The sequence below is a fragment of the Pipistrellus kuhlii genome, unplaced genomic scaffold (genome assembly GCF_014108245.1).
Source record: "Pipistrellus kuhlii isolate mPipKuh1 unplaced genomic scaffold, mPipKuh1.p scaffold_m20_p_6, whole genome shotgun sequence".
NCBI lineage: Eukaryota > Metazoa > Chordata > Mammalia > Chiroptera > Vespertilionidae > Pipistrellus > Pipistrellus kuhlii.
Genome location: NW_023425562.1, coordinates 71532703 through 71544572, shown reverse-complemented (window position 1 = coordinate 71544572; position 11870 = coordinate 71532703). Strand labels below are relative to the sequence as shown.

Genomic DNA, 11870 nt, shown 5'->3' with positions numbered 1-11870 from the left:
TAGTGGACATTGCATCAATTCTTAAAAAATTCTAATATATTAAGAGACAGGTAGGAGAGGTTTACAACAACAACAAAAATCTTCCATTTTGTACAGTCCCTTGCAAAGAGTCTCCCTCAGCATTCTAAGGAAAATCAAGTCTTGTTGCAATAGGAAAAGATACGAACATCAACAGAAACATCCTATATAATCAAAAGGTAATATGCTAATTGACCAAACAGTAGAATGACCGGTCACTATGATGTGCACTGACCACCAGAGGGCAAATGCTCAACTCAGGAGCTGCCTCCTGGTGGTCAGTGTGCTCCCACAGGGGAAGCAATGCTCACCAGAAGCCCTGAGCCGGGCTCACAGCTGGCAAGCACAGCGATGGTGGCAGGAGCCTCTCCCACCTCCACAGCAGCGCTAAGGATGTCTGACTGCTAACTCAGGCCTGCTCTCCGAGGGGGAGGTCAGACGGTCATCCCCCTAGGGTTCCCGGACTGCAAGAGGGCACAGGCCTAGTTGAGTCTCCTATCCCCCACTATGAGTGCATAAATACCGTGCACCCGGCCTCTATAGTTTGTAAAATAAAAAAATACACACAAATAATCTATGGTTGGGGAAGGCAGGGGTAGCGGTGAGGGAAGAGGTGACACCAAACTTCCCAGCTGAACCCTGTATTCTGCTTTACTAATGTGTGTTTGATAATGAAACGGTCACATTTGAAAATTATGCAAAAACTTCTTTTATAAGGCTGTACATTCCAACTTTGAGTATAATAAGCTGGGTCAAACTTCCTCTCTGGTGATATGTATATGTATCCATCCAAAGGTTGGTAAGTATAATAGTCATTCTTCTGAGAAAGCAATGCCTCTCTAGGATCCTGGATACGTGTCTGATTTATACTTAAGGATGCTCATAACATTAGTATTCATCATGTGAAAAAACTGTAAAACTTAAGTGCATGAATTAATAGACACTATGGTTCTTCCTAAAAATACTTAGTTGATATTTGAAACATTTTACTAATAGAATAATGACACAGGAAAATATACAGTATATTTACAAGGGACTAGACATCTATTTACCAAAAGGTCACCAGTGATATTCTCTGTATAATCAACCATCTCCTTTCTTTCTTTGTGTTTTTTAATATTTTCCAAAGTTCCCCCAATGATTAAAAGGTTTTAATGAACTGGTGGACGTTTTATGTATTTATTTGACACACTGCAGACGGATCACAAGAATTCTCACTTCATAATACAAAATATCATACTTTAAGAAGATATTAGCTTGTAAGAACATGTAATAAATAACTTCAATATGCAATGGGTATTTAATTTTGAAGTGTGCCTTTAACATTTATGTAAAACATGTTTTGTACTTACTTAACAGAAACTTATTTGGCCACTGGGTAAAGATAGCAATAAAACTACTGGTCCACAGTAATATATTTTTACTAATTTCAGAGAGGAACGGAGAAGGAAAGAGAGAAACATCAATGAGAGAGAATCATTGATCTGCTGCCTCCTACATGCCCCCCAATGGGGATCGAGCCTGCATCCTGCACATGTGCTCACAACTAAAAATGAATCTGGGACCCTTCAGTCTACAGGCCGACGCTCCATCCAAACAAGCTCAGTGACATTTATTTTTAAAAATATATATTTCTTTATTGATTTCTGAGAGAAAGGGAGAGGGAAAGAGAGATAGAGACATCAATGATGAGAGAGAATCACTGATTGTCTGCTTCCTGCATGCCCCTATTGGGGATGGAGCCTGCAACCAAGGCATGTGCCCTTGGCCGGAATCAAACCTGGGACCCTTCAATTCACAGGTCAATGCTCCACCCACTGAGCTAAACCAGCTGGAGCACTGGTTGACATTTTAGATAACTAATTTTTTTTTCTCTCTCTTCAGATAACTAATTTTTTTTTTTCCTCTCTCTTCAAATACTAGCACTGGAAATTATTAGGAGTCGCCCAGCTGTGTGGCTCAATGGTTGAGCATTGACCTGTGAAGTAGGAGGTCATGGCTGCATTTCCGGTCAGGACACGTGCCTGGGTTGAGGCTCGATCCCCAGTAGGGGGTGTGCAGGAGGCAGCTGATCAATGATTCTCTCTCACCACTGATGTTTCTATCCCTCTCTCTCTTTTTCACTATGAAATTAAAAAAAATTAAAAAGTATTAAAAATTAAATAAATAATTAGGGCCCATCAAGAAACTTTCCTTGCAGTATGATTTAATTATATTTTAAGTGCACAAAAATAGTTTCACTTATCATAAAAATGCTATAAGCTTAAGAACAGCTGTCCTTCATTTACTCTATCTGTTCCTCTTACAACTCACTTTTCACTAGTAACCGTCTTTATCGCAAATGTTTTCTACTGGGCAAAGTGGCTTAGGTAGGGCACGTCAGAACAGACAGTGTTAAGTTTAAGAGGGTGACAGAGAAAACAGTAGTTAAGTATTTGGTCTCATTAGTGCTTTGCAAATAGAAAGAAAAAAAAGAGAAAATTGGTAATAAGGCAAGATTAGTAACTAAAGTGTCTCAAAGCAGTTATCTCTGTCAGCAGGACTTGTCAGCTCAAGCAACTTTTACAGCGCCCACTTGCATACATAGTCTCATGGTGGGAGTGGAGGTATAAACGCATTGAGCTTGCCTCTTCTTCTAATAAATAGGAAATGTTTAATTAGTTTTATAAGGAATAAAATGAAAAACGCAAAATAGGCTCAGAGTCAAAGCATACATCTCCCATACACAAGTCTTTGTGAGTGTGGGATAAAAGCTTGTGTGTAAGATGGTAGAGTAAGGAGACCAAAGAAAACATCATCATCCAAAAGATTATGGTTATAGGATGGCAGAAGAAATAGTGGAACAAAGACACTGAAAGGGGTCCCAGGACCAAGAGTTCAGTTTAATTGGCTCAGCCTTCTTAATAGGGATCTGGGAGAAGTAAGCCCTCAAAAATGATTTTGAGTGACTACAGCCTCAATTCTTCCAAGATACATAACCTGTATCATTCTAAAGACCCAGGACACAAACTGACTCATTACATGCAACGGAGGCTTTAAGTTCTCAGACGGGAGCCCAGTTGTGAAGGCTGGATTGGACTGAAAGTATGTGAACAGAAGTGGGCAGGAAGACAGGATGGTTGAACTGGGATATTGTTGTGAAGGGCTTATTCTGACTAGGACGTGAAGCTACTTCAAGATGGCAGCAAGGGAGTAAATGCAATCAAAGATGCAATTCAGAAAGAACTACCAGCAGCAGTGTGTGAGTGCAGGGGAAAAGAACCAAAAGGAGCTGCAACATGTGCCTGAGGTGGGAATGTTGGGCAAGCAGAAGAAATGGCAGGCTGGAAACGAAATAATTCAGGTGAAGGCTCAAGATGAAGATCTGCAGTAATGCACAGAAAGCTGAGACTAAGAAAATGAAAGAGACAGCTAAAGTAACAAGCTATCAGGGAGAAGAGATAATCCCGGGGCTGTAGGGATAATCTCTTCTGAAGGACAATGGTTATAAGAAGAGATTTAATAAGATAGCTGAAACTAATGCTTGGGAAAACAGATCCTTTTATCTGGCAAGTATGTGCACTTTATTGTATGTCAATTATTCCTCAATAAAATTGTTTTTAAAATTCTGTTATTCATGCTCAATAAAAAGAGATATTTCCAAGCTAATAGGAAAACTAACTCTAAGATCTATATACTTAACATGGTATAAACCACTAGGAGACAGAAAAGGAATAACTGAAAGTAAGCTTAGAGGTCCCTACTGAAGGGACAATGGACACCATTAATGATCTGAAAGAGTAAAGCATTCTTTTCCATTGGATCTTTGAGAACAATTTGAAGACTTATTCTTTCCTAAAATGTGCTAACCTTTCACTTATTAAGAAATTTTAGTATTTTAATTTGTTTCCAAAAATATGTACTAAGAATTGTTTTTAGAAATAACAAAATAAATAAGCCACAACTTGAATAAAACCTGTAAATTTGAAAGAGTTACATAAGGCAGGAACTCATTAAGCTAAAACCAGAGAGTAACTTTCATTTCATCTAAACTTTGGAAATTCCTGAGTTTTTCAGATTTATGTAATTCAAATTTTTATAGGTAGAGGATTTAATTAAAGTAATTTTATTTAATAATATACAGAAATAAAAATAGTGGAAATCATAAAGGGGAAATAATCCAGATCAGGCCTTGACAAATTTCCACCACCAGAAACAAAAGTGATTAATGGCGAGTTTATTAGGGGAGGGAAAGCAATAAAACCGAGAGAAGACAGAAGCACTGTCAAGGAGGAAATGAGTTAACAGAACAGCTAACGGACTCAACAGGTTACTGAGCTTTGATTTATATTGTTTCATCTAACTCGCTAAAAAGGAGAAGTATTTTTAACCATTTATTCCAGTTTTAATAATGCTGACATACCCAGCATAAGGTTCTATCCACCAGATCAGCTGTGACAGAGGAGTAGCATAATGGATCCCTTCCTTGGCAGGTAACCTATTATTTTCATCATCTGTTTTCATAAACACAGCAAGGACAAAATAAATTTAAAAGCTAAGTATGGTTGAAAGAAAGAAAACTGAACAGTGGTTTTACTTATACTACAAACAGCACTTTAAAACTAGTTATAAAAAGAAAATACTGTAGTACTATAGTGAAGTCTCAATGAAAAAGAATAGAATGTACACCTTCTTCCAATTCAGTTCATTTTTAGAATTATCCTTAGAAAATTCTATTGTTTGAGAGTGCTAGCACACTTCACAAAGAAAGAAAACTCAATACCAAGTTTAACTTTTCCTCTACCTTTCCCTGATACATTCCCTGATTAATGCTAAATCAGCATACCGATGCAAAGTGTTCTTGCAGAGAAAATTTTATGATTCTTACTAGAGGCCCAGTGCACAAAAATTTGTGCACTTGCAGGAGACCAGCTCCTGCCATCGAGCTGCACTTGCAGCCATCAGCCTGGCTTGTAGATGAGTAGAGTTCTCCCGTGGGAGTTCACTGACCACCAGAGGGCAGCTCCTGTGTTGAGTGTCTGCCCCTGGTGGTCAGGTCGTATCATAGCAACCGGTCTTCCCACTGTTAAGAGTCAATTTGCACATAGGATACTTGACATTTTAAAATACTTAAAAAGAGTTTATATAGGACTAAGACATCTTTTCTGACATTCTGCTTGAAGAGATTAAGCAGTTCAGTGTCCTATAAAGTACTATAAACAGTGGAAGTTAAACCTTCCCAAGTGTTTTCAACCATGAAGTCTGTTACTGATGGCATGCACTCTACTTTTTTAGGTTTTGTATTTCAAACTACCTGCTTGCCAACTACAAGCCTTATGATCACTACAGTAATCCTATATAATAAAAGGCTAATATGTAAATCGACCGAACAGTGGAACGATCAGTCACTATAATGTGCACTGACCACAGGACGAGTGCTGCCCAGCCAGAAGCCGGGCTCACAGCTGGTGAGCTCAGTGGCAGTTGTAGGAGCCTCTCCTGCCTAATGGCAGCACTATGGATGTCTGACTGCTGGCTTAAGCCCGCCTCTAAGCCGTCAGTCTGACATCCCCGAGGGCTCCAGATTGCAAAAGGGTACAGGCCAGGCTGAGGGACCCCCTCATCAAGTCCATGAATTTCATGCACTGGGCTTCTAGTGGTTATAATAAAAAGAAACATCTTTACAAACATTCACATTAAAAAAAAAAAATCCCTTAAGATATAAAACATTCTATACCTTGGCTGATCCATTCAAAGGTGAAAAAATGAAACACTCCTGAAAAAATAAATTTGAGCTTTTTTTTTTTTTTTAAATCCTCACCCATGGATATGTTTTCACTGGTTTTAGAGAGAGGAAGAAAGAGAAACATTGATCAGTAGCCTCCTGTATGCAACCCGCCTAGGGAACGAACCTACAACCTAAGTGTGTGCCCTGACCAGGAATTGAATCTGCAGCCTGCTGGTATACAGGACACAGCTCCAAGTAACTGAGCCACCTGGCCAGGGCACTTTGGGCTCTTCGAAGACTTTGGTAAACACTGGTTCTAAAACTATGAAACTATGAACAACTGAACTTTTACCTAAGTTTAGAACTATGCTTAGACCTGACAATGCTGCTGATGAAAAGAATATACAACGATTAAATAAATTATAGATTACCTTTAAAGGAGAAGAAAAGTAATGAGGGTAGGCTACAAAAGAAAGAGCATTCCAAATAAAGGCACAGAGGTCGATGGGACACTGAAAGGACCAGCCTGGGTAAGGAGGTGTCCTTGAGGAACTGTGGGGATTCGGGCACAGAACTATAGCTTTGCCAAATTATGACAGGCCTTGAAAAAGCAAGAGTGTAATTCTACTGGCACTACATCATAACCAAAGTTTTCTAAAGGGCAGTAGTCTTTAAGAAAAATAAGCTTTATATCAAATTCCAACAGCTTCAGTGGGAAGGAAGATGGAATCAAATAAACCAGCTGGAAGATCAATACAGTAATCCAGGAGAGAAGCACAAAACAGACTCACCATGAAAAAAAAAAATATTCCAGATTAGTGGTGCAGAAATAGAGAGTAATATAACATGAGAAGCTACAGCATATAAGAAGCTCCAAAGCCTGTGCAACTAGGAAACAGGACGATCAGGGATGAAGAACAAAGCAGCCAGGAGAACTGGTGAGGGGCAAAGGACAAAGAAGTTCATTTGGAACATGAGTCTGAGGTCAATAAAGGTGTGTGTGCATGTATTTGTGTATCTACTCCAGAAGAATTTCAAATTTCCTGTAATTTAAAATTATATGCAATATTTATACATTTAAAGTTAACAAATAGCCAAAACTGGTTTGGCTCAGTGGATAGAGCGTCAGCCTGCGGACTGAAAGATCCCAGGTTCGATTCCGGTCAAGGGCATGTACTTTGGTGTGGGCACATCCACAGTGGGGGGTGTTCAAGAGGCAACTGATGGATGATTCTCTCTCATCAATGTTTCTAACTCTCTATCCCTCTCTGTAAAAAAATCAATAAGATATATATTTTTAAAAAACACAAAGTTTTTTAATAAAAAAATAAAGTTAACAAATAATTACTCTAGAAATAAACTATTCAAATTACAATGGAAGAGGAAGATAGCTCAGTTCTATTAAAAATTAAGCTATTAATAAGTTGAATGATATATAAAATCAGAACTGGGGGGGAAAATGTCCTAGATTATAGTTAACTGTATTCTCTATAGGTCCTTCTATGACTTTTAAGACTCCTCAATAATTTCTATAATATACTTTCTCAACACTACAGATAAGACATAATGTGTTGGGAAGAACTCACCTAAACACACCTGGGTCTGAGATTTATTTTACAAATTTAATACTCTTGTGAACACCAAATAATACCAAAGGCTCTATCAGGATCAAAAACAACCAACCAACCAACAACATCATACAAACAAAAACTCTAAGATTTATCAATTTTGTAACGCTTCTCTTGGGCAATACTCTCTATCCTAATTAGAAAGTTAAGTAGGAAGGCCCTTGAAAACATGCACAGAAACTGAGGAACACAAGCAAACACGTGACAATCCAAAGACAGAACTGATGGGATTAACTGGTCTGAAGCTCTGTGGCAAGCCAGAGACTCCAAGGGTTAATACACAGTGTCCACACCAGATCTGTGGGAGCAGACCGCTTGTAATGGGCATAGGAACATGCCTTACAATCCTAAAGTCTACCCTTAACAAAAGAGCCCGAAGTCAGAGTCAGGACAAATTATGTGTAAAGATAAACTGAAGCAACTAACTGATATGGAACGTTTTCCATATTCACAATGGTTTTCTTTAAATAAAAGCCCTTCTAGCATGCTACCTACATCCATTCAAGATAGGAAAATAAATACGCTTATACTTCACAATGAGAAATCTAAAATATTTTCTGAGAGAGAAATAGTGAGTGGGAAAGGAGGATTCAAGAATTGCTTTTACAAAATCCTTGAACTGCTAAGATATGTTTGCTTTACTCTTGTCTAAAAACTAAAGAAAATGACAACATAAACCCTGCCATCAAGATTATTGATTATATACAATAATTACAGAAATCATTAAGTTTTTAGATCTTTATTCTAAACAGTCATATTACATTTTACATTATTTTACTCCATAGAAAATCCTGTCATCAAAGAAATAAGGTATAAATAAGTTTATAAATAAGCAGAAATTAGAGTTTAAAATACATTTTTATTGAAATCACTACAAATTCATCCTATTTCATCTTAACTAAAATAAAGTACACAATAGTTTTTAAAATTGTTATTTCAAAGTGAAGTGGTATAGGCCTCTGGTGTACAGCTCTCTGTTTGCTCGGATATAGCAAACTACGCCTAGAAATTCCTGCTTTCTATCTCTTCCCACTTTCCTAATCCAGGGAGAATTAGAGGTTGTCAGGGGAAACTAGAGAGCAGAGAAGCAAGCTTGTTAAATCAGTAACCTCAACAATATACGTAATTTAAAGTCAAGAGGCTCTGCTCTAAAGTCTGCAACACAGGGACTTCTCAATCTCAAAGCACTGGTGGAATAATAGCTGCCATTTCCTTGTGAATCGGAAGTATTCTTAAACTTATTTGCAAGTTCAGAATGCCATGAATTTTGGAAAACTTACCTGATTGCAGTGTTCTGTGTCAGATCCCGTAACATGGGAACAGGAGAACATACTACTCTAAGGAGAAATAAGAGAAGCAGCATCTATTTGTAAAGTGTAACCTTTCAGATAAGTGGAAATAAGATGTTGCTATGTTTGTTAAGTTTTAAGAAAGAGAAATCATTAAAAAACACCAACAACTAAAATATAATAATTTATATCTTTAAAAAAAGAAACCTATCTCCCTAGTGTAATCTCATTAATAGAAAACAATTGTGGGCAAAGGGCTTACATCAGAATTTACAAAGATTATCTACAAACCAAAAGGGGGAATTGAAGAACAGAAAAAAAAATTGAAAAAAAAAGAACAGGTGTTTTATAAATGAGGAAAACCAAATTATGACTTCATTCTCAATCAGAGAAATGATTAAAAATTAAAATAAAATAATTTATTAAATTATTAAATAATTATATTTTCTATTATAATTATTAGATATAATTATATTTAATATTTATTTTATTTTATTTAAATAAAAATTAAAATAATTTATTAAAATTAATTAAAAATTATTAAAAATAATCTTGTAAACACAAGATTCTAAGAAGTATCCATCAGTGACAAAAATTAAGGTTGTGACAATTCCAAGGATTTTGCAAGAACACAGAATAACAAGATCTCTCACAAATTGCCTTTGAGATTATAAAACAGTGTAATCACTTTAAAATACCACCAAATATCATATAGAAAAAAAAATGAAGATACATATACTCTATGACCAGCAAATTCTATTTCTTGAGCAGCAGTTCTCAAACTCTGATCCCAGGACCCCTTTACTTTCTTAAAAACTGATGACACTCAAGAGTTTTTATGTTGTTTATATCTGTCAATATTTATCTATTAAAAATTAAAACTAAGAAACTTAAAAATTATTAAAGATATTAATAATACACCTGTTACATTTAGGTTAAATAACATTTTTCATGAAAAACAACTATTTTTCAAAGCAAATAAAAAATAAATGAGATCACTTAAAAAATTTCTATATTATAGCTGGATTCTCTTATATGCTTCTAATTCAATGTAGCCTCTGGAAAACTCCACTGCATACGAAAGAGAGAAAGAGTTGACAATAATAAACAACACCATAATGTCTCCGAATGTTTGTAAAAATAGTTTTGACCTCGTGGCTCTCCTGAAAGGGTTTGAAGAACTCCCTGGACTCCCTGCACAAAGAGGCGTAGCTATTATGTCAGAGCTGGGCTTTGACTCCAAGTCTTTTTTAGTCCAACAAGTTTTCTGTTGTTTCATTTTTCTATTCGTAGAAAATAACACATTTATGGAACAAAGTAAAAATTCTAACTAAACTTTGTCCCAGTCATACCAATTATACACGAATGAAAGCTTACTGATCTGGAAGAATGGCTTCTTCATCCAAAGAAAACTTTCCTTGAATCCCATGACATAATTCAGGTGGTACATCCACTGGCTGTGGAAAAATGCATTCCTGATTATATACCCCAAAAGAACGAAAAGCAGAGACCGAAACATGTACTTTTACACCAAAATCATAGTAGCATTATTCTTAACACCCAAAAGATGGAAAAAAACTTAAATTCTCATCAACAGATGGATAAACAGAACATGGTGTATACATACAACGAATATTATTTGGCCATAAAAGAAGTAAAATTGTGACATATGCTACAACATGGATGAACCCTGAAAATGTGCTAAGTGAATTGAGACAGCACAAAAGAACAAATATAATCCCATTTATGTGAGGTAGCAAGAATACATAGGTAAATTCATAGAGATAAAAAGTAAGAGAGGTTACCAGAGGCTGGGAAGTGAAGAATGGGGAGGTATTGCTTATTAATATTGTTTAATGGGCGCAGAGTTTCTGACCGGAAAAAATGAAAATGGATACTGGTAATGTTTGCACAATATTGTGTATGGTCTTAATGCCATAGAATTACACACTTAAGAATGGTTAAAATAGTAATTCTGTTTATATTTTACCAAAGTCTTAAAAATGCATTCCTGATTAATTAAACAAATGAATATACTGTCTAAAAACACTCCATAATTGAAAGAGACCATACCTCTGTGGAACCTGTCTGGTATAGCTCTGAAATGAAGTCATGGAGTTGGTGATGTTTCCCTACAAATAAGACATCACCTCCAAGACTGTTTCTTCTAGCTGGGGACAAAGCAACAAAAGAATAAAGATTAAACAATTACATCTGCAAGAGCCATATTTATGAGAATGAAATAAGAAGCACCTACATTTTAAAAACTTAATTATAAGTTTACAAAAAAATAATTTGACTATCAGAAAAAATTAGCACTAAGAGATATCTGAATATATTGTAGCATTATAAGGGACAAAGTTTTCTTATTTACAAAGAATCCATATTTTTACTGTAAGAAAAATATTCCCTGAGGAAACCAAATTGTATCATGTAATAGCAAGGGTATTGTAAGGAAGGTTGATAGAGAAATTATTTTGATAGGTTTATTATAGTGGTATTGAATCAACTTTTCAATAGAACTCAGCTCTGCAATTTCCCAATGCTTTTAACTGTAGTATGACAAAATATCTCTTTTTGTGCAAAATAATGTTTTAAAAGTTAGCAGCCGAGGGCAAATGCTTTTGTTTCAATCTAACCATTTAAGAAAAGTTACTGTTATTTGGAGGAGATAATAGGAAAAACAAGAGAGAGAAAATTAACGATACTCTTGCAACACACGAGGTTAAAAGATATTCTTAAAGTGATGATTTCTTATAAACTTAATAAATACTTGTGACTTAAATTTATTTAATTATTAAATTTATGGATAATAAATTTTAAGAAGCAAAGTTAACTTTTGTTAAAAAGAGGTAAAATAAATGATTTATGTCCCAGTTATGGGAAATTTGACAAATGAAAAAAAAAGTCAAATTTTATAAGAAAACTAGAGGCCTGGTGCATGAAATTTGTGAATGGGGGTGAGGGTGGGGGTGGGTGTCCCTCAGCCTAGCCTGCACCCTCTCCAATCTGGGATCCCTCTCACAATCCAGGACTACTGGCTCCCAACTGCTAGCCTGCCTAATTGCCCCTAACTGCTTTTTGCCTGCCAGCCTGATCACTCCCTAACCACTCCCCTGCCAGCCTGATAGACACTGAACTGCTCCCTTGCCAACCCGATTGCCTCTAACTGTCCTCCCCTACCGACCTGGTCACCCCAACTGCCCTCACCTGTCGGCCTGGTCCCCC

The 11870-nt window shown here is 36.3% G+C and overlaps 1 protein-coding gene across 6 annotated transcripts in view; it reads right to left on the bottom strand.

Annotated features, from left to right (window-relative positions):
- The window catches only part of XRN2 (5'-3' exoribonuclease 2), an 82345-nt gene that overhangs the window by 24764 nt on the left and 45711 nt on the right, over positions 1–11870 (bottom strand). For all 6 annotated transcript variants that reach the window (XM_036417456.2, XM_036417457.2, XM_036417455.2 and 3 more), the window contains 3 exons: positions 10716–10813; positions 10020–10099; positions 8634–8690 (listed from right to left, as the gene is read on the bottom strand). In XM_036417456.2, coding sequence (XP_036273349.1) covers positions 8634–8690; positions 10020–10099; positions 10716–10813 — 235 coding nt within the window. The remainder of the gene's footprint in view (positions 1–8633; positions 8691–10019; positions 10100–10715; positions 10814–11870) is intronic.